Source organism: Thunnus albacares, chromosome 18, assembly GCF_914725855.1.
Source record: "Thunnus albacares chromosome 18, fThuAlb1.1, whole genome shotgun sequence".
Classification (NCBI taxonomy): domain Eukaryota; kingdom Metazoa; phylum Chordata; class Actinopteri; order Scombriformes; family Scombridae; genus Thunnus; species Thunnus albacares.
This window is the reverse complement of record NC_058123.1, coordinates 23130497-23151563: the sequence shown is the minus strand read 5'-3', so window position 1 is coordinate 23151563 and position 21067 is coordinate 23130497. Positions and strand designations below refer to the sequence as shown.

At 38.9% G+C, this 21067-nt stretch overlaps 1 protein-coding gene across 8 annotated transcripts in view; it reads right to left on the bottom strand.

The window, feature by feature from the left end:
* The window catches only part of vav2 (vav 2 guanine nucleotide exchange factor), a 179853-nt gene that overhangs the window by 23404 nt on the left and 135382 nt on the right, over nt 1-21067 (bottom strand). For 5 of the 8 annotated variants that reach the window (XM_044333364.1, XM_044333366.1, XM_044333361.1 and 2 more), the window contains exons 4-9: nt 16485-16553; nt 8915-9020; nt 8334-8348; nt 6900-6998; nt 5772-5840; nt 4841-4941 (exon numbers count right to left, since the gene is read on the bottom strand). In XM_044333364.1, coding sequence (XP_044189299.1) covers nt 4841-4941; nt 5772-5840; nt 6900-6998; nt 8334-8348; nt 8915-9020; nt 16485-16553 — 459 coding nt within the window. The remainder of the gene's footprint in view (nt 1-4840; nt 4942-5771; nt 5841-6899; nt 6999-8333; nt 8349-8914; nt 9021-16484; nt 16554-21067) is intronic. The other 3 variants (XM_044333367.1, XM_044333363.1, XM_044333369.1) reach the window with 1 other exon arrangement.

Sequence of the window (21067 nt, the reverse complement as noted above, 5' to 3'; positions counted from 1 at the left end):
GCTCAAGCTAGTGGTGTAAATGTGGGAATCATTACAGCAGTTTAAGAGTTGAAGTGATATAGGACATTACTGGCTGTCATGAGAAGAAGAGCTTAAAGAGATATTTGAAAAGAATGTAATAATAATACATATTCAGGCATAGATGAACAAAATGAAGATGAAGCAACTTATGAGGCTATGCAGCCAGAAAATGACATTGTTCTTCAGGGCAATGTTGTGAAAGTTGTCTGTGAAAGTTAGAACTTGCAGCTTTTTGACTGCACACTCATTTATATTTATAAGTGTGTGGCCTCAGTAATTTAGTTAAAGGAACCAAATTATGATTTAATCACATCAATAGTGAGAACTTAGCGAATGATTAAAAGAGTGATTTCTTTGCTCATCTGCCTGGGTTTAAAAGAAGGCCATCCTTTAGTGTGTGATGTGTGCTTGTGAATGTTTCTTTTCATGTGTACCACTGTGCGCCTGGAGCAAGCAGTTTGTTCTCCACTGCATGGGAGCTCACTTCTCTGAAGTTTCCACTTACAGTAAACCAACCCATGTCCAACCAGACTGCCAGGACCATCATGCTGATGAGTTTTAGCCTCTTTAAGCAGATGGTTTTGGTTTTACGGCATATTTACTGCGTGGTAGGTTCTCGTCAGCCTCATTTTTAACCAAAAAGACACTAATAAACCCACTGTAGACTACCTGCCAGGCACCAAATGAAAGACAGACAAAGTTAGCGACTCGTCTGTGAATACAGTGGAACATTTAGCAGCTAACAAGCCAGATATTTAGCTCAAGATTTGGGAGGAACCAAATCAGAGCTAAAAGGAGAGTGAATATTGGACTTAAATTGATCAGGTGGACACAAACACGACTCAAAATGAATGCTAATGTTGCTAAGTGCTAGCTGGATGTGTCAATATGCAAATGTTTTGTTAGCCAACAGCTTTCTATGGCTTTTGTCCTGAAGTGGCCAAAAATTATGCAGATTTAAGGTGAATTCGAAAACACTGTATGTATGGAAGTTAGTAAAGTATTTTATTTGGTAAACAGAAGATGATTTACAATGACTTAGAAAAAATTACACCTTGTAAGGCTTTAGTGTAGAGGAAAAATCAAGGAAAGCATCCCTTTCTGAGTTGCTGGCACCACAATATCACACTCAAGGTCAATAATAATAGTCAGTCAATAACTGGATATTTAGACGTCATGTAGTGTGGGAACAAGTTATATTTACAGTTTAATAACAGTCTTTCATCTGAGACTTAAGAGACTAGTTAGAATCTTTGGGCACTTCCCTGAGACAGGCTGTGGAACAAAGTCATCCAGTCATCCATAATTAGTCCATCACCTAGTGATAAGCACACTCTTTACCTGACACCACATCTAGACACATCGCAGTGAGAAGTAATGAGTCATCATTTACTGTTTTCTCTTTGCACCTTTGCTTGAATATTTTTGAAATCTAAAATACTCTAGTATACAAGAATAAAAAAACAAATTTGAAGTCAGATTTCTGTACATTAATGAAGTTACAAATGTTCATTTGGATAGTCCAAATCAATTAAAACTCCATATTAGCCTTTTCAAAAATGAAATAAGTAACATTGAACATCTTCAGAGCTTTAAAATGGCTTAAATTGATACTCTAAACATCTCTTGCAGAATATTCAGAGAGCCATAAAACCAAAGTATCACAGTGAGATTCCAAAGGTCCAGTGTTTGCTACAGTGGAGCATTAATGATGTGAATGATGTTTTTTTTCTTTCTTTGTACATCTCAGCAAACACCGATTTTCCTCTTAATACTACAAATGGAAAGATCAATCAGGTAAGACTTCTAATCAAAAGATAAAAACTGACATTTCTTTCTCATAGTAGAGCCAATTGGTAAGTTTTCACTTGTGCCATTATAAAACCCACAGCAGCTCAAAATTGAAAAAGAAGTTCTCTGCAAATAGAGAGTACAAGGAAAAGAAGGAATAATACATCATCCTCTGAACAGCAAAGTTATTTGAGCGGAGTTGTTTTCCTTTGGGTTGCAAAGTTTGCTGGTGCAGTAAAAAAACTTGCTATTTATATTCTTTTCAGTGCCGGTGATATCGCCCTGCTGTGCTGGCCTCTTTCATAATGAGGATGCTGTCGTGCATGTTATTTCACGCAAAATGCAATTTTGAGTAACTGCGCCCTGGGCCTTCACCCCCACCTTCGCGGAGCCCTGCGAGCCGAGCCAGGCGACTGAGGAAATCTCCCTACAAACAAGAAGTGACAGGCTGTGGAGCCAGCTAATATTCTCTGACACATGGCATTGGGACCCCCTCACCTCCACTCAGCATATCCAACAAACAGCAAATGGAGGAGAACATAGAGCAAAGACCTCCAATAAAGAGCCTCATAGTGCGGCCATGATTAGGCACTGCGAGGATATAGGGCAGCCAGATTACTCGGGAAATGAGTTGGGGAATGTCGCAAATGAGGATATCAACACAAGGGTACTTAGATGCCCATTTAGTTTATCGAGCTTCCTCTGAGCGCACTTTTCCATTCAGCCCCGTTCTTGCTTTATAAAAATTGAGAAGTAGTTGAGATAAAGCAGTGACATTTTCAGCGTGGCATTCATTTCAATGACAAATAGGGAAAAGGGCTTTTCATCTTTTGCGCCGACGTGAGGAAAAAAAAAGATACAAGCACATTGTTGTAAAGGTCACTGGGACTTACAAGCATAGATAACCAAATTAATTATGCCAAGCCAGGTCCTCAGGAAAATCGCCAAGAAGCCTGATGAGAGCTGTGCTGTGAGAGTCCAAATCCCCTGGTCACTGTTGTTTATCGCCACAGAGAGAAAAGACACCGGAGTGCTTCATAATGAGGCAGGAGCACATGTCAATCACACGCAGAGAGTCAACGCCTGTGACGCACAGAATCTGCAAATCTAATGACTTGTTTTCTTAAAATAAACCTGCGTCGCATTCTGGAGAATGTCACTGAAGGTAAATATGAACAATGTCATCAGGCGATTTGTTTATGAATAGAAGGTAAATGTTCGATTTTTCTGTCAAGAGATAGAAGATTGTCTAGACAGATAGAAGGTACGCTTGATCTCAGGCTGTTTTTCATGGTTTGTGTTAGTCTCCTTAGTTCCAATTAAGGGAAATCTTAATACTACAGCTTGATATTTATGATATGATATTCAACACAACAGCGTGCTTCCAACTTTGTGGCAACAGTTTACTGCACAAAGCCAGGTCTATGTTCAACAATCACGTACAAGTGTAATGTTCAGTTGTCCACATACTTTAGGCCATATAGCGTATAGAGAAAGACAGAGAAAGAGAAAATGACCCTCTTCCAGACCAACAAAAAAAAGACTCAACAGGGATAAAATCAAAAGTAGATACCAGCTATATAACTGATGGAACAACAGAAACTAGTGTTCCTGCTGAAATTGGTTACTCCTCTCCCTATGCTCCCTCTGAGCTTTCATGTAACATCAACAACCTCCCAATGCTTTGCAGGGACCTTTGGCTGAGCTGGACCTTATCTGGGATTGCGTGCAAGTGAAGATTTCCAACCACTGCTCAATCAGATCAGGGAGGAAGGAGATACAGTATGAGTGTGTGCATGCGTGTGTGAGATAGAGGGAGAGAGTATGTGCCTGCCTCTGTCTATTAGAAGGAAGGAAGTCTCTCGTGTCACACTAACTTTGTGTTACATGGCCCTCTAGGCATAAGGATGCGATGAGGCTATTACCTATGCAAACTGACGTTGCCCAAAGAAATACTGTGACTGTCTATTTCAGGTTGGAAGGGGGAAAGAAAACATAAAGTGTGCGAGGATCATTGTGCAGAGATATATAATATGCACTTATGTACATAATATGTAATATGCATGCAAGAATAGGCACACACACACATGCAGTGCAGTGTGTGACTCACTCTTGCAGTAATATAATTCGAGTGTCATACTCATGGCTGTGTATGGAATCATGACCAGGGCCAGAACCTATCATCACTATCATTATCATTACCTATGAAGCAGCCACACTCAGCACAGCAGGGAGGCAAATCACTGCTCCCCTCAGGGATGCAAATTATCCACACATTGCTCAGCAGCTGGGCAAAAGATCCATCTGATCCAAACCCTGTTCGCTGTAATCCCCACACTGCAGAAATCTTTCTCTCATCAAGTCATTTCTGTCTTTAATTAAAACCTAATTTTCCGAAACTAAGTGAAACAACCTGCCAGTGCAGTGAGAATATTTTATCTCGTTTCCAATAAAATCTACTTGTTTCAAGAGTTTTGGATCTTGAACAGATAAGACAGGTGGCTGCACTAGAAAAAACCCCCCAAAAAACCTCAATCTGGGAAATACTTGAAACAAGTTGATTTGCATTAGAAACAGACAATAATATTCTGACTGCACTTGGTTTTGTTTTTGTTTTAAGAATTTAAAACTTAGAATTAATATTTCACAAAGCAGACTGCCTTTCACACACTGAAGGAAATCCACATTGTTGGAGATTCTGAGCTAGTAACAACAAATGTGACAAAAAGTATATAGTGTTTACCAGAACAAGGATATGCAACCTTGAGTGGACTTACTTTCATCTTTTTGGCTGAATGGAATTGATTACCTGCTCTCTCAGCTTTTTCCTCTACCATGTTTGGTTTTAATTGACTTATTCTTTGAGGACTAATCCCATTAATCCTCTGACTGATCAGTGGAAACTGCGACTTGATGCAGCCTCCTGCTACCTCTCAACTATAAGTGGATTTTGACACTCTTTGTACATTACCTAAAAAAGCATAGCACGCACATGTGCAACACCACATACAAAACTCAGGTTACTGACCTTTCTTTGAAGTCGAGGAAGATCTTTCCCAGCCCACTTCCTCCACTGACCATGTTCTGGTCGATGGCTCGCTGGAGGGCAAAATGGACTCTGATGACATCCTGAGTGAAGAGAATTTATCAATTCTAATCTTTATTCCTTCCTTTATACACAGTTACATACATAGATAGATCTAAACATTCTGTATATAGTTATTTCCTAGAATGTTCAGTACATTAGGTGTGCAACAATACATGTATTCATCCCAAATAATTTGATATTCCTTATGATTCAAATAATTACTCTTTAGTTAGTCTAATATAATCTAACTTCAGTCTAGGTACTGACATGTTTAGAACCAAAATTGAAAAAATTCTCCTGAAGCTTGTTGGTGTAACGGTTCTCTGCTAATTCCTGCTAATTTAGTTAGCAACATCAGTATGTCAAACATAAATGAATAGCTGACAAACTACAGGTTCGTCTACCAATGGTATTGTGAGCAGCCCCTTGCCACAGTTTCAGACAGCGTCGTAGGAGTGTAAGATATACAAACATATTTGTACAGAACACTGGATTCCAGCATATCTTTGAGCCTTACGCAATATTTAATTATTAGTGTTTGTTTTCTTGCAAATGCAAGTTGTACAGCAAGAATTATTGCCCATGAGCCACTGTTAAGTGTTGAAGTTTTTTAAAAAGAATGAAAAGAAATAGAATCTTTTGGAAATGGAAATGGAAAGTTTTCCATTACTAGGGTGAAAACACTGAACCATGACACAAACATTTCAGTGCATATCAAACTGTGAATTTTGCATACCATTACACCCCTAATATACATGCAACATATCCTGTCATTCAGTCAGCCACCCATGAAAATATTGAATTATTCACTTGGTGTGCAACACATCCATGCTGTATAGACATCATTTTCTTTGCTTGAGCAATTACTCACCTCAAGGTTGACAAAGATAGCTTCCATGTCCTGTGGACTCAAGACTTGCTTCAAAGGGATCATGTAATTCTTTAAGAGAAACAAGAGACAAATCAGTGAAAATGTGTATATTAAGATTGAAGAGCAACAAGTTTCCTCTTAAAAATAAATACTGCAACACAGAGTTGCCATTTTTTTATGTCAAAAAAGTATTGATAACATGGCATAAAGCTCTGGCTGATCTGTGAGACTTTAAAAGCAGCAACCAAGGAAATCAATATCAGGCTACACTGTAAAAGATGGATGTAACATATTGTTGTTCAGGGTGTGTGAAGTTATTTAATTCTAGGCTATAACTGTGTCTCTGACATAAATACATTCTGTACAGCTGTTATGTATGCTGCACTTACGCTTACAGAAGAAAAAGCTGCCTATTCTTTCTCTAACATTTTATGGTTGTCACATACCATCACCATAATAATAACAAATAAATCAACTAAGAAGCAATGAGGAGATGACAGGCTTTATTAACCCCAACTCAATTAAGCTCAATGACTCCTCTGATCATAAGAAGGTTGTTTATTCTCATTTAGTCTTGTGTCGATCTGATGCTGGAAACACAGACTACACATTTAGTTTAATGAAATTAGCAGAGTGGATGATTTGTGACACTTCATCAAATTGCAAATGAAATCTGTCAACATAGAAAGTGATGTGTTAGCAGCACTGATCCCAATAATGGTCCATTATCACACTGTGAGAGCTGGTATGTGATTTTATGTTTCCTTTAGCGTGCAGAAGTTGCTGTTTTACAGGGAGGCACTTTGAGTCAGAAAAGTACGTGTGTGTCCATATATGACTTTGCTCTCTGTGATGTGCGTGTGTCTATACTTTAAGCCCCAGGGATCAGTGTCTCCAGTGAGGGCCAAGCCAATAATAACTGTATCGATCAGCTCCTGTGACATTTGTGCTCTCCAATGAATCTGCCAATAGTTGACATTTCCATGCTGTGACCCAACCTGAGGGCCTCAGACACCAACAAAGAAGTGACAAAAGGAAACTGTCACATAGCATACTGGTGTCAGGATAAAAAAAATAAATAAAAATCCACATACAACTGCATACATACACATATATAAACACACTCACCTTCTCAATGTCTTCTAAAGTCTTGTAGTACTTGGCCTCAGTCTCCTGAATTTCCACTAAGCAGCAATTTCTCTTGTCATCTTCTGTCATACCCATCTTCTATAGTGAGAATAGAAAATATACTGAGTCAGAATAATCTAACTGCATGATGATTAATTATCTCCAGTTTTTAGTATGAACATATAATTGCATAAAAGGAATTGCATGATATTTATATAAAAATGGAATTCAATTTAGTGCCGGTGTTCTAGTATCTAAATTTGTGTCACAATGCAGACGCAATGTGACACCTCTGGTTGGGAATTAGGATCATACCAGATGTTTTTCATGTTTCAGTCAATTTACTGCAAGTTATATATATTACACTTCAACATTTTGCAAAGCGGGCTGCTTTGTTCTAATTTTTTATTTATTTATGCTACCATAACAGACAGAAATTGGTTCCTATTCATCTCAAAACAGTATGAAAATCTGTTAGCATACTCTTGAAAATTGCTTCAGTTGTGTAATCGGTGCATGACAGACTTTTCCGGTCGATTTACACTTAAACTGCATCAATGTAAAAAAATAATGTAATATGGAGTGCAGTTGCTGGTATGGCTTCAATAAAGTGAGGTGGTGATGATATTGAACTGGGGGAGAAGGGGAAGCATATGAGCTAGTGAGCTTTTTTGTGTGTCTTTTGCTTGTGTGGACTGGATGGCTGACCAGGGCATACTGTATGCATGTATACTGTGTGTAGATGAATCAAGGGTTGTTACGAGCCATGCGAGCAGGCACACTATAAGGGAGGGGGGATGGAGAAATGATAAAAAACATATTTACATAAAGCCTTTCTCATGAGACCTGATGTCTGAGCAAGCCTCTGCATGTGTATACATACTGTATACATACTGATTCTTTGAAAAAACAATACACTTTAATGCATATTGTACAATACAGTGAGGGAGTCACCCAAATGACCATGGTTTCTATACAGATCTTCTTTGCTGAGGCAGTGATATGGGCAGCCTGACTGGGGAATAAGTAACTAAGCCATCTGGAACAGATTTGGCTGTTGATAATCAGTGTTGATAATGCAAAATCTGGGGATAACGATGTAGAAATGCAAGTCCAGTCCAGGTCTCAATCCACCATGTAAGAAACCAATCAGAATCAAAGCTAATGGGATAATAGTTATTCGTCTTGATGTGGCATCAAGTGGTCATCCCTGACGTCAGTTAACATTGCAGTCACCAGCTGTAGTCACAGGCGTCTCCCGTGGGCACTGAGTCAAACTTTGCACCAGATGGAGTCTCCTCGGCCCCAGTGCACGGGTCACTAATCTAACTGGCAGGTCATTCTCTCGGGATGCTATGAGTTTTGTTTGAAAATGAAGTGGTGGAGGAAGTTAGCTGACAGGGTAGGGTGAGTCACAAGCATAGCAGCACTCACCTGCATGTATCTGATCTGCAGCATGAGAAAAGTAAAGCAGTGCAAGTCAGAAGTCAAATGAATCACCAGTTATGAAGGAAACATCTATGTGAGTTTAGCGATATGATGTCATGCAAATACAACGGCCCCAGAGAAATGGAAATGCACATTACTGTAATAATAAAGTGAAGTTAAAGTAAGCAAAAAGTTAGTGGACGCGTATGTTTCCTTTTGTTAGAACTTTTTGCTCATGTCCTTTGTGGTAGTTTAGAATAGATTTTGATGTAATTATAGATTTTCAATATGTATGTAATAAATAAAATGAAATGTTGTCTAAATGACACCTGGTAGAGGTATGCAGGAAAATGAAATCATGCAGAAACAAAAGTGCTGCACATTATCACTACCAAATTTATTGAAAACGTAATTCTTTCATCATACAGTAGACCTTCACCAGGCATTAGATTCACAATATGGAACAACCAATCGAAAATGGAATCAAATCGAATCACAAACACCTTTAGAGACCTTTAGATCATAAGTGATACATACAAAACATCTCTAATGATAAAACGGCAGAGATTGTGACACAATGTTCTCACCATGGGTTGTCGTACTTCCACCTTAATGATGTCTTCATAGATGTCATCCCCATCGTCCTCACACGGCACACAGTCATAGATGTCATCCTCACCCAAGTCATGCTCACTAGGGAAAAACACACACACACACACACACACACAATGTGTTAGATGAACAGCTTTATCAAAACACAACCTTAACTCAAAGGATGAATACTCTGCTTAGAAAAGCACATTATGTCCACTTTAAACTGCTCTGACAGCTGAAAGGTACTGAGCAGTCAAACCAATATGAGCTCAGTATGTTTCATGAGCTCTGCCTGAAGAGTGATATTGGTGTTCCAGGCAAGGGGACACAGTATCCGACGTTCACAAACCTCTACTGAGTTGCGTTATTAAGTGGCACTTTCCTTTAATATATTTATGTGGCACTGGCACCCGGCTAGCTAACTGACCTTTAATTAGACAAGCAGCCAGCAGGGCACAGACACTGTGGAGTGTCTTCTGGGAAAGACGCCTCTGCAGGAATATGCAGAGCAATGGCAATTGGGCACATAGTGATGTATTTAAAAAAACAAGGGTGTGTTAAGTCACCAAAAAGGAAATAAATGATTATATACTGTGAATAAATAAAGGTGGCAGGAGTTGTGTGATAAATAATGGAAAACCAGGGCTCAAGCTTGGCAACTGCCTGCTTGTTTAAACACAATCCCATTCAACTTCCTTGTATTGAGGTGGAGGAAGAAATCGCATATCTCAAAAAATTCTGAGCAAACACAGACAACGTTATCTGCATGGTTAGATTCCTCTAGGGGTGTAACAATTTGGGTGAACTGACCCTTTCGATTTTTGGATAAAAAATATCCCAGCTTTGCATTAGGTGCATGTCTAGACAGATAATCCATCGTGTGCTTTGTATCCTTTAGGACATACCACAAGGGGTAAGAAGAAAATTATGTTTTTCTGTAACTCAGGGAAATAAATGAATGGATGCCATAAATAAGTAAAGATTGTACCGTTAGAGTGGCCAATCTCTACTGCCTGCACCTGCTCAGAAAAGGACGGCCAGGGGTTCAAGATGGGCAAGTATCTGCCCTGCTTAAATGTCCTTGAGCCTGAGAGCGGTCAAATGAAAAGAGGATTTTTTTTTTTCCCTTGGATGAATGGTGCCTCATCCAAATATATCTGTATTTGATCTCCAGCACACAGTGTTTGAGTATTCTTGAGGAACATACTTCACCCTTCATACCTTACCAAATGAGAGCCATAACCTGGCTGTTCTTGCACCAACCCAAGCAGAAAAATGAATTTCATTTTAAGACCCCAAAAATGGGATATTTTGTAAGGATTTTATACAATTTATTCATCATCTAACAAAATGGCAACTAGACTTATAAGTCTAAAAAAAAAAACAGAAGTTGTTTTAAATTTTCTCCTCTGTGACGTGACTACATATGACCTTCTACGTTTACCATCATGGCTAAAATATTTCTCCTTTCACTGTCTGTGTGAATAGGGGATAAAAAAATGAGAGAAGACAGAACTGCCCTCAATCAAATATTCAGCTTTGTCGTCATGCTCGTGCGGGGGTTGTTTGAAGTTTTAATTGAGGTGGATTGGTTCACTCTCAGCAATGTGCTTCCTCTTCCTTCATCAAGAGAAGCGGATGATGTTGAATACTGAGAAGGCAGTGTGTGGGAGGACAACGGTCAGCCGACATTGTCCCATCAGTGTCTTCTCTCTGAACTCTGAGACAAGAGTAGACTCCGAAGAGACTTGATGTGTCACATATGGCAGGGAAGTTTGCGGAAAGCAGATGTTGTACTTCATTCTCCTCCAATTCCTCAGTGACAGTATTATAAGAGAGAGGTCTAGTGCAGCGATATGAATATGACTTATGGAGATATCTTGGAGGAGCAGCATCTCCAGGGAGAGCATGGAGGACAGTCTGAGTAAGGTCTTTTTTATGTAGTAGTAAATAGTACAAGAATAGAAGAATATAAAGGAAAAAAAAGAAAAAATGTACTTTAGTACTGGGTTGTTTTTTATTTGTAGCCAGCAACCAGTCCTTTGGCCAAAACATCTATATCTATTGATCCTGACTTGTACTGGCATTGGTGATTGCGTGATGTGGTATTTGACTCAAGGGAAAATTTCCTGTTGATTAGTAATGACATTTATGCCCCATCCTCTTTCCCTGTTGGTGATTTTCTCAGTGTCTTTGGTCCAATCAGTCAATCCCAGAAATTTGAACAAGATTTGTAATGCTTTTCATCAGTGACTACTGATTGATCGCTACATTACACCGATGTGGTAGCATTCAAACCCCTTCCCCTTATAGTGGCCTTTATTTTTGATTGTCTCTTTTTACTAATCCCCAAGACACAGTAATGTGAGGTTTGCTTGTGTCTTTTGAGCCCTAAGGTGCATTGTGCAAAGCCTGATTTTACATTTTAGACAACTGGATGTTGATTATGCCCTTTTCCTAATTGTCTGCTTTTCTTCGGATGCATTGTCTACATTGATTTTTCCAATATTGTATAGACAATAGCAATGTTTTGTTAGCATCAGGAGAGAGTTTGTTATTGCACTTTTAACTCTACTGATGCAAAACCTGTATTGACATAACTGAGGGTCAGTTGTCAAAGAAATCAGTATTCTAATTACTGTGTATCGCCATTCACTTTTCCTGATTGTTTTAGAGTCTCCAAATTCTGAAACAACCTTATAATTGCTAATTGCTAATGTCACAAATGAACTTCTTAACTGATTGTCTGTGTTCACTGGCAATATGTATTGATCCTGAAGTCAAATAGCTATAATGAACCCTGTACAAATAACTTAATCAGTAACCTGTAAACTTAATCTACATATTGTATTGGGTTTTATAGAACCAAAAAGGTTCCTGCTAATGAAAAAGAAATTTTTTTTCAAATGGTCACGGGCCTTTTTAGTTTATCCTGAATGTGGTCAAATGGTAATAAAGTTCAATTTTAAAAAGGTGACTTCATACCTTGTAACAGATAATACCTACAGTGAGCTCCATCCAATTCCAAGCTATTGACTGTTCATGTCAACCTGCCCAAGGGATTAATGGAGCAAAATAAACTGCAAGAGTGACACAAAAGACTTGTGACAAAGGGCTTGCTAATGAAAAATAACATGCTTTTATTCAAATGGTTCAAGGGCCTTGTTAGCTTGAGGTGTGTGTGTGTGTGTATGTGCTGCTGTGTCAAATTTGAGCTTCTTGACAGTGAGGACATTTTGGCTGCTCCTGATTTCTTGAAGTTTTAGAATGGGTAGAATGGGATTCAGGTTAGGGTTATCTTTATCTTCTATTCTATTTTATTTTATTTCATTTTTGATTCACTTTTAATTGCCTCATTTTACTTTATACTGTTACCATTTGTAGATTTTTATCTTGATTTACTCATGTTAAGAACCTTGTAACTTTGTTTTGAAGGTTGCTGTACAGTACAAAGAAAATATTATAATTATTATCATCATCACTGACGATGATGATTTGAATTACAGTTTAGGAAATACATTGTGTGTGTGTGCGTGTGTGTGTGTGTGTATTCGTGTGATTAGAGAAACACTGTGAAAAGATAAGGAAATATTTCTTTGCCAATGTAGTAAAACTGTGGACTTTAGTGGACATAAATAAACAATTCAAATGCATTTAAGTGTGTTTAGGTGTGTGCTTGTGCATGTGTATGCATCTCAATGCATCAGTGAGATAGAGAGTGGGAGTAGAGTCCTGAGGACTCATGAATTAGGTCTAGTTTTCTGTCTGATTACACAGTGAAGGGCCACAGGGTGTCAAGAAGGTTTGCACGCAATGAGCCCAGTAGCCTCTACTCCAAGGCCTCAATGACATAGAGTTACTTTAGTGCGGAGGAGGGACAGAGTGTGACTCACTATATCAGAGCTACTGAGAATATGTCCCCAAAGGCTTGGCTGCCTTACAGGTGTCTATTAAAATAATATTATGTCTTTTTAATACTGGAGGTTGTTTTTTGTTAGGGTTGTGATATACTGTGTTGGGGAGCTCCTACATCAGCCCCTGACGGCATGGTAATCACAACACTAAAACAAAAACAGTATTCATAGAGCCTTATCTGCAGTGAGGCTAATAATGAGAAGGTGAAGTTGGTGCTAGGGGAAAGGTCATAGGGTCATGAAAATTTAAAAAAGGTTTATCCACTTGGGCGCATGAATGTGACCAGCACATTTTACAGCATCATATTCTTACAACTGGTATGTACATTTGAAAGTTCTGGTCTAATGGTGGCACTAGAGGGAAATGTTAAGGTGATGCCATAGTCCAACAAAATGATATTGCCATCCTACACAGCCATTGTTACAGGTTAATGTCCAAACAAAACAAAATACTACCTGCACAAACTGGCCATCTCTGTTTCCTTAATATTTTATCCTGAGTGTGGTCAAATGGTAATGACGTTTAATTTAACGGGTGACTTCTTACCTTGCAACAGATAATACCTACAGTGAGCTCCATCCATTTCCAAGCTATTGACTTTTCATGTCAACTTGCCCAAGGGATTAATGGAGCAAAATAAACTGCAAAAGAGTGACACAAAGGGCTTGTGACACTGTTTGCTTAGGAATGGAAATCTATGTGTGCCTTTGACAGAGGAAAAAGTCCCTTGGCAACTGTGCCCGATCCACCCCCATTTCATGCTTTGTCAACTCCAGGATGGAGTCATTCCAGACAGGGAGGACTGTGAGTTAAGCAATGTGAAGACTTGACATCACAGAGCCAGAGGGAGGAAGCACAGCCCAGGTTTACCACATTAACCCTGGGGACCTCAATTAGGTAGAGACTTGCCTCCACCTGACTCAGACACTCACTGTAAACAGATATGGTCAGGCAGAATGCAACCTGGATACAAATACACACTTATCACAGAATCTCCATGCCATTTATTTATAGTGTTGATTTCCAGGTGAGCTCATACTGACAGCCCAAAGCTTGAATCCATCTCACTTTACATGAATTCTTCTGACATGATGTTGTAAATATGGAAATCACCCAGCAAGGTAAGTGACCTCTACTAAACCTCTAAAATGATACACAGCCGACCATAAACATTCTCTCCCATACTTTAGTCCCAGCTCTTTGCCTGCAGCAACTTTGACAAAAAAAATCTATTAAATAAGTTATATCTTGAAATACTGTCTTTAGATTCATGAGGACTGAACTCCCAGCTGTCCTCAGGTGCCTCTCAGGTCCACCAGTTTAAATGTTTTGGTGGCTCCAGACTAAATTGAAATGTCGATCGATCTTTTGCTGCTGGAACAGTCTTCCATTTAGTGTCTGGTCTGCCAGCATGCTCCCTGTTTTTAAGTCTCACCTCAAAATCCATTTTTATAGATTGCTTTCCATAGCAGTTAGTAACCTCTGTCGTCTTGCCATCAGACTTAATGATGCCATTTTATTGATCTTTGTTGTTTACTTTAATATTGCTGTTTTACTCTTCCATACAGCTTTATTTTTCCACACTTAACATTATTGGTGTAAGTATTTCTGTTTTATTTCTTACAGCTGTTTTTTTTATGACATATGTTCTGTCTTTGTATTATTTTCTTCCTCCTGGATTCTCTTGAAAAGAACATCATCAATAAAAATGACTATTATTTCTGTGGGAATATCCTCATTCTCCTCTCCCTCACTCTTACAGTTCAGTCATGCACTCATCGTAAATCATGCGTGCATCAATATTTCAGGCTAATTAATTAGTCTTTGAGAGCAGGGTCATTGCTAGTGTGGCCTGTGTGCTAAGTGTGTCTAACTGTATTAGGTGCAGGACCTGCTGATGAATCAATTATGTGTCTGTCCATTGATGAAACAGAATGCATACGCATCTTTGTAAAAGGTCAAGATCAGCCAACCTGCAGAGCAGCATGATTAATTCAATACGACCCAGCCCCCTGTACCTACAGGTTACACAAGAAGCATCATGTAACAACACCCTTGACCAGTCCAGAAAAACAGATCGACTCAAGCTCGAGGCTTGTTGAAGCTGCTGCCATAGTTACAGGGGCCGAAACCCATTAGAGGACAGAGGATAATTTGCAGGTTGGAGGTTTGAGGCTAATTAAAGACATAACCACCGGCTATATAAGTAATACACTATATTTATCAGGTTACAAAACATTAATTTCATGCTCACGGCAACTTTCTTTACTGGTGAGCTCAAGGATACCATGCACCCGATATAACCATTGGATCTTTCACTAGCAATTTACAAATTTAAGTAACCTCTACTCTTTCATACAGAATATAAAGATTTCATACCACTATCCAACAGGGTAATAAAATCTGTAACTCGACATGTTTTTAGCATCTCCTCTGCTCTCACTCTCCATTCAGAATCACTTTTTGTGCAAGATTGAGTTATGTTTTCAAGGTAAAGGGCCGTGTTCCAAAATTGCAGGGCTGTATGTTGAGTTAAGCTGCACTCTAATCCAGCATTAGCCTGCTTGGCTGGCGTTCCTCTCCTCTAGCAAGAGCACATTCCTCATCCCCTAAAGAACGTCACAATCACGTATTCAGCGGGCCTATATCTATAGCTCGCACGCTCTCCTTTCTATCTCCCTCTCCTCTCCCTCTATCTTTCGGTGATGAATGACACCCATCTCAGAGCGGTTAACTAATTATTCTCCATTAATCTGAGTCGAGCGGCTGCTGTCACCGCTGGAGCCGCTACCGACAGCGAGACCCTGCGACTCTCTTTCACACCCAGCGAAACCCACCCACCCACGTATCGCACACCAAACCAAGCAGCCAGCCACTCATGCAGGCAGCGAGGCAGTCAGGCCAGAAGCCAGAGCAGTGATGGTGTCACCATGGCAACGGGCAGAGTGACAGAGGACTCTGTGCTTATGTAATTAGGCAATTAGAGGAAATTGGAAGAAGTGACAATCACAGTTCACTTTGAAACATCACAAGGCATGTGATATGTAGACAGAGGTAGAGATCTGTGTGTTTTTATGTATTCACAAGTTCATCTGTATTTATTTTTACTATAAAAACACACCTCACTTCAGTGGACTCTGGCTGATCTTCAGGATTATCAGCAGATATTTTGCATTTATACCCTGTAAAAATAAAAGCCTCTTCTGAGCTGTTCAGGATAAGACTCCATTTACTGTAAAATGCTGTCAGTGTTCTTCTGCAGCAGGAAACAATAACTTGCTAGTTTGTTAGAACATAAAATCCAGGTGAAAATATGTTTAAAGCTATCCAAGGTGCTTTAAAAAAAAAAAGAAAATAATCCGTCTTGATTATGTGTCTGTGTCTGTTTACACAGTCACATAGTGGAGACTCATCATCAATCTGGGGACCAAAAGCTGGTCCCCACAAGGTAAACCATTAAGTTTAGGATTTGGACCAGGATTTTGCTGAGCATTAGGGTGAAGTTTAGGTTAAGGTTAGGGTTGTTATGATTAAGGTTAGGGGAGGTATCCAGAAAATGAATGGAAGTCAATGCAATGTCCCCTTAGGTGACGAAAACAAGTTTCTGTGTGTGTGTGTGTGTGTGTTTGCTGTGGATTGCATACTTACTCTGCCAGCTCCTCAAGGCTCCGGTACACATCATCCTCATTCAGAGCTGTGTCCTCTGATGGAAAGGGCCTAGTTCACACACACAGAAAAACACACAGAATGAGAAAAGGTACAAAATACTTTATCAAAACAGAACGCAGTGTCCCAAGTAGAAAAATAACCAGTTGGAAACTGCGTCTTCTATCTGTCAGGTTGTCACTCTTCACTCCATCACTTCAGCAGCACAACAGCAGGACGCATCCAACAGAGGACCCCATCAGTCACAAACAACATTGTCAAGACACATCAGCTCACTGCTGCTGACTGATAAAAAACCTGGCATCTTCCCATAGCCAACTTTCTGAGGAATGCAGGAAGGAAAACAGCCTTTTTTCAGCTGGATAGCCAGGTGTCTTATAAATCCTTATAGGGATTTCAGGCCGCTTGCATGGACCCTCAGGGACAATGTGAAGCAATATAAAGTACCAAAAATGAGTCAACAGCAAACATGACCCTCTCTGCATTTCTATAGACTCTTTGTCATGTAGTACAGTTTCGAGGCACACAGCCAACAACAATAATGTAGATAAAAGCATTGGTGTTAGCCCATCGTACAATCATCAAGGTGATTCATCAAGATCCTCTTCTTCAATTTCTCATTCCCACCCACGCGGCGACAGCAAACACAATACTCTCAGGAAGTGGCAGAGCATAAAAATGGATGACTAATCAATTAGCTCATTAAACTGGGTGGATTTATTTCTAATCTTTTTAAAGATATCTGATTTCTACAAACATTACTCTGAAGTGCGTAATTAGGTCTCGATTGGCAAACCATGTTTGCAATGTGTTTTTTTTTTTGTTTTCCACAAGAACTGATTGCTACAAATTACAGCCTATTAGCTTAATGCCGTATATAATTCAAGGCCATTAAAATCAGTGAGGTCACGGTCAGCACTAATTATCAATGGCACTAATGTTATTGAGATGGAAATAGTCTGTATCATTAAAATGAATCCTGAGTGTCTCTTATATACAGTTCTTCTAAGCTGCCAGGATGGTAAAATGTTTTATATACTGTACTTTTAAAAAAAAAACACTTTAGGATTGAAACACGTATTTTAAAAATGTATTGTACATTACCAGGTGTCAAAGTCACCAAATGCCTCACGACTACAACATTTTTCAGTTTAAGGAGTTTGTTGTTTAGTTTTTAGTCTTACAGCATAGTGCTGTTACCATTCTCTCCTCAAGCAATAAATCCCACACAAAGCAGCAGCCAGCAGTGGTTTCTGCTACAGTAAACAGCCCTAGGTTGACCTTGACTCCCTCTGTATAATGTAACTACTGAACACATGATTTGTTTTCCTACTGTCAAAAAGCCACCAAACACGCTCACACACACACACACATACACACATACAGTCCACCATTGCAAAGGACTCCACCATTACTCAAGAAAGAGATGGAGAGCAATGTGAGAGAGGGCGGTATGGGAGTGAAGGTTTCAGGTTCACTGGGGCTGCGAGGTGCAAGTTGCACCTACGTGTTCGACTAGTAATCACCTACAACACAGCAACTGCAATTCTACTGAGAGTACTGTGATCATTAGTTTGATATGTTGTTTGATATAGTTTTGATATAGTTTGATATATTTCAATGCAATGGAATTTATACTTTAATACAGTATCAATAACCTTGAAGGAGAATTAAGTAAAGTTTCGGACTTTAATCAGGCTTTATCAATGGCTGGTAGAAATAACAACACACAGCCACACCCTACAAACATATTTATAATCAAAGATGATATATGTTTTACAGTATTAGTTCATAATTGTACAGTAATTGTATTGATGTTGTTGATATTTACAGTATTAGTATAGTATTAACCCCTGATACATACCTAGTACCCCTTCAAGGTTGGTTGTACATAAGGGAAACAAACAAGGAGTATAAACTGTGATAAAAACACTATTTAGCCTCTGTTCACCAGAGTTGTCACCACAGTAGACAAAGCAGTTACATTTTGGGAATCTTCAGTATGTTCAGAATGAAAAATAAGCTAATTTGTTCAACCAGCTGAACTACCCATTGTGCAAAAAAGGAACATAATACATTGAAAGTCTTCTGTTCAATAACAAATCCCTGTGCAGCTCAGGCAGCCTGAGCTGACATATGCAAGAAATTAGTAGAAAATGTATCTCTTGATCAATGATTCTTATATTCACACACTGCATTTTTAATGGGGTACTACAATAATTTGGTATTGCACTTCCATAAAAATGTGGCACTTGCAAGAGACGGAATATAAGAAGAAAGGTCAATATTGAAGCAGCTGAGATATCTTGACTTTTAGTCCCTAGTATGGGTCAAGCTCCTTCAACACTGGATCCTACAATTCCCATAATGCAACTCAATGGCATCTTTTGTAAGACCCACTCTGTCTGGTAAATGTCCAAATCTCTTAAACTCCTCACCTCCTATTTGCAATCCAGCCATGTTTTTTTTATAAATGTTAATTATCAAAATTGAATGTAAGATGACCCTGATGACATGACTATGACATCATTGGGGGTTATTTTCTCTGACTTTAAAAAGCTCCCTTCAGAGCCACTTAATTATCATAACAACATTAATAATCATTATACTGTTTTCACCTGCATTGTAGTCCGTAGTAACAAACTAGACTAAATGTCTTGAAGTTTTTATCTGTCATTTATCTTTTTTTATTATGTTTATTGACTATTTTCATTTTTTCATTGTTTTTATGTGAAGCACTGCTGCCGTTTGTCCTTTGTTGTTCTGCGTGAGGATTCCTGAGGAAAGGTTCTGTGTGTCTGAAGTTTGTCTTTATCTGAATTGAGATCATAAGGACAGAGAGTGTACAGATAAACAGTAAAGTCCTACCAGAAAATCTTTAAAATGTATTCAACTTAACTTAAGTGATATAAATAAACTAATGAATACATTTTATGAACAATATGTGCAAGTGATTGTTAGTCTTGATATGAATGAATGGATTTTCCCAAGTGTGAAAGCTCATGAGACACAAAGAAAGGAATGAAGAAAGAGAAAAACAATGAGTGTCTTTGAGTGTTTGTTGTATAGGACTGTGAAGTGAGCTGAGAGACGCAATGAATAGTTCAATGTCAGAGACCAGATGTTCAAAGCTCTCATAAAAGCACTCTACTCTCTGTTAGCACTTAGCTTTGAAATCCTTTGACTGTCTTTCATCCCGAGATACGATCTGATCAATGAGACACTTTGTGATACCGTATCTTCATAAAGAGCCAACAGCAGTGACCTGTTAGCGGCTAAAGGGCAAATATCACGCTATTAAGTGAAAGTTATAATGTGAGAGTAGAAAGGCAATAAAAACAGTAGTTTATCTTATCGTTTAAGTTGAGTAGATGTGCAGGTTTTTGTGTGTTGCGTCATGCTGTGTGTGTCTGTGTGACATTAGCAATTAGCCTTTGTGTAATTAAAGCTGTGGTCACATGAAAGTGGATGTCAGCCATCAGGTTAATGAATACTCAGCTAGATAGCCAAAGGTCAGCTCATCACCCTCAGGCACACATACGATCATGCAAAGAATCCTGCAAACTCAGCCTCTATACAGTGTTCTCTGATTAATTTACCTCATTAATTTCTTCATGTTTAAGTGGTGTAACGTCATTAGAACCCCTGTATTTTCAAGCTTATCAGAAGTATTGTTATTATGAAATAATAATACAAAAACTGCCTTGTCTAGCTCACTGTTATGAGCAGAAGCCCAGCACAGAAGGTGCTTCCTCCAGAGCGTAATAACACACCCACATCTGATGGCCCCCTCCAATGAAATGTGCATTATATTATAAGTTATTAATGGAGTCCCGCAGGGCAAAATTTAATTACGTAGTAGTTTGTGGAGATATGTGCTCGTATATATCACCGCTGTGTTGTTTTGCGGTGCCAAGCATGTCCGGTGCTGCTGTTTTCATTTCTCTTAAATGGTACAACCAGGTATAATTAGACTTTGTTTATAATTTCATCAGAACTCCTCTGATAACCCATCTCTTAGTTATTCAATACCGCTCTATTGTCTGTCCTGGAGGCGTGTGTCTTCATGCTGTTCAGGTCTATACACTAAACCAGAGCGGATGTTTTAGCACTTTATAAAGGTTTTTTGTAAGTAATCAGTTGTCTATTCAGGAAATGGTGTTTGTTTATCTTGCACACAGTCCCTCCTGATTTGACATATTCAAGTGTTTGTTTGCTAGTTTGTCACTTTTGTCTGAGTGCAACTGATTCTTTTAGGTAAAAGGAAGTGAATACTGCTTTCACTTTTGGTTTAGATGTGGTCCTGAGATTTGTCAACTACATCAGTGTTCAGCAGGTAGATTTACAGTGTATGGCAAAATCTCTCAGATGAAATCTAAGTGGGAAGAGTTTGAGTTAATAGCAACTTCATTTTCTTCAACTTCATTTTCTGATGTACCCTGTTGAAAACTAGTTGTATTGCTTTTTCCATTTCTCTTTTCTTTTTTTTAATCTTTCCTCTCCCTTTGTCTTTTCATTCTTTTATTCGTTTATCTGTTTATCTCTCTCCATTTCTGTGGATCTAT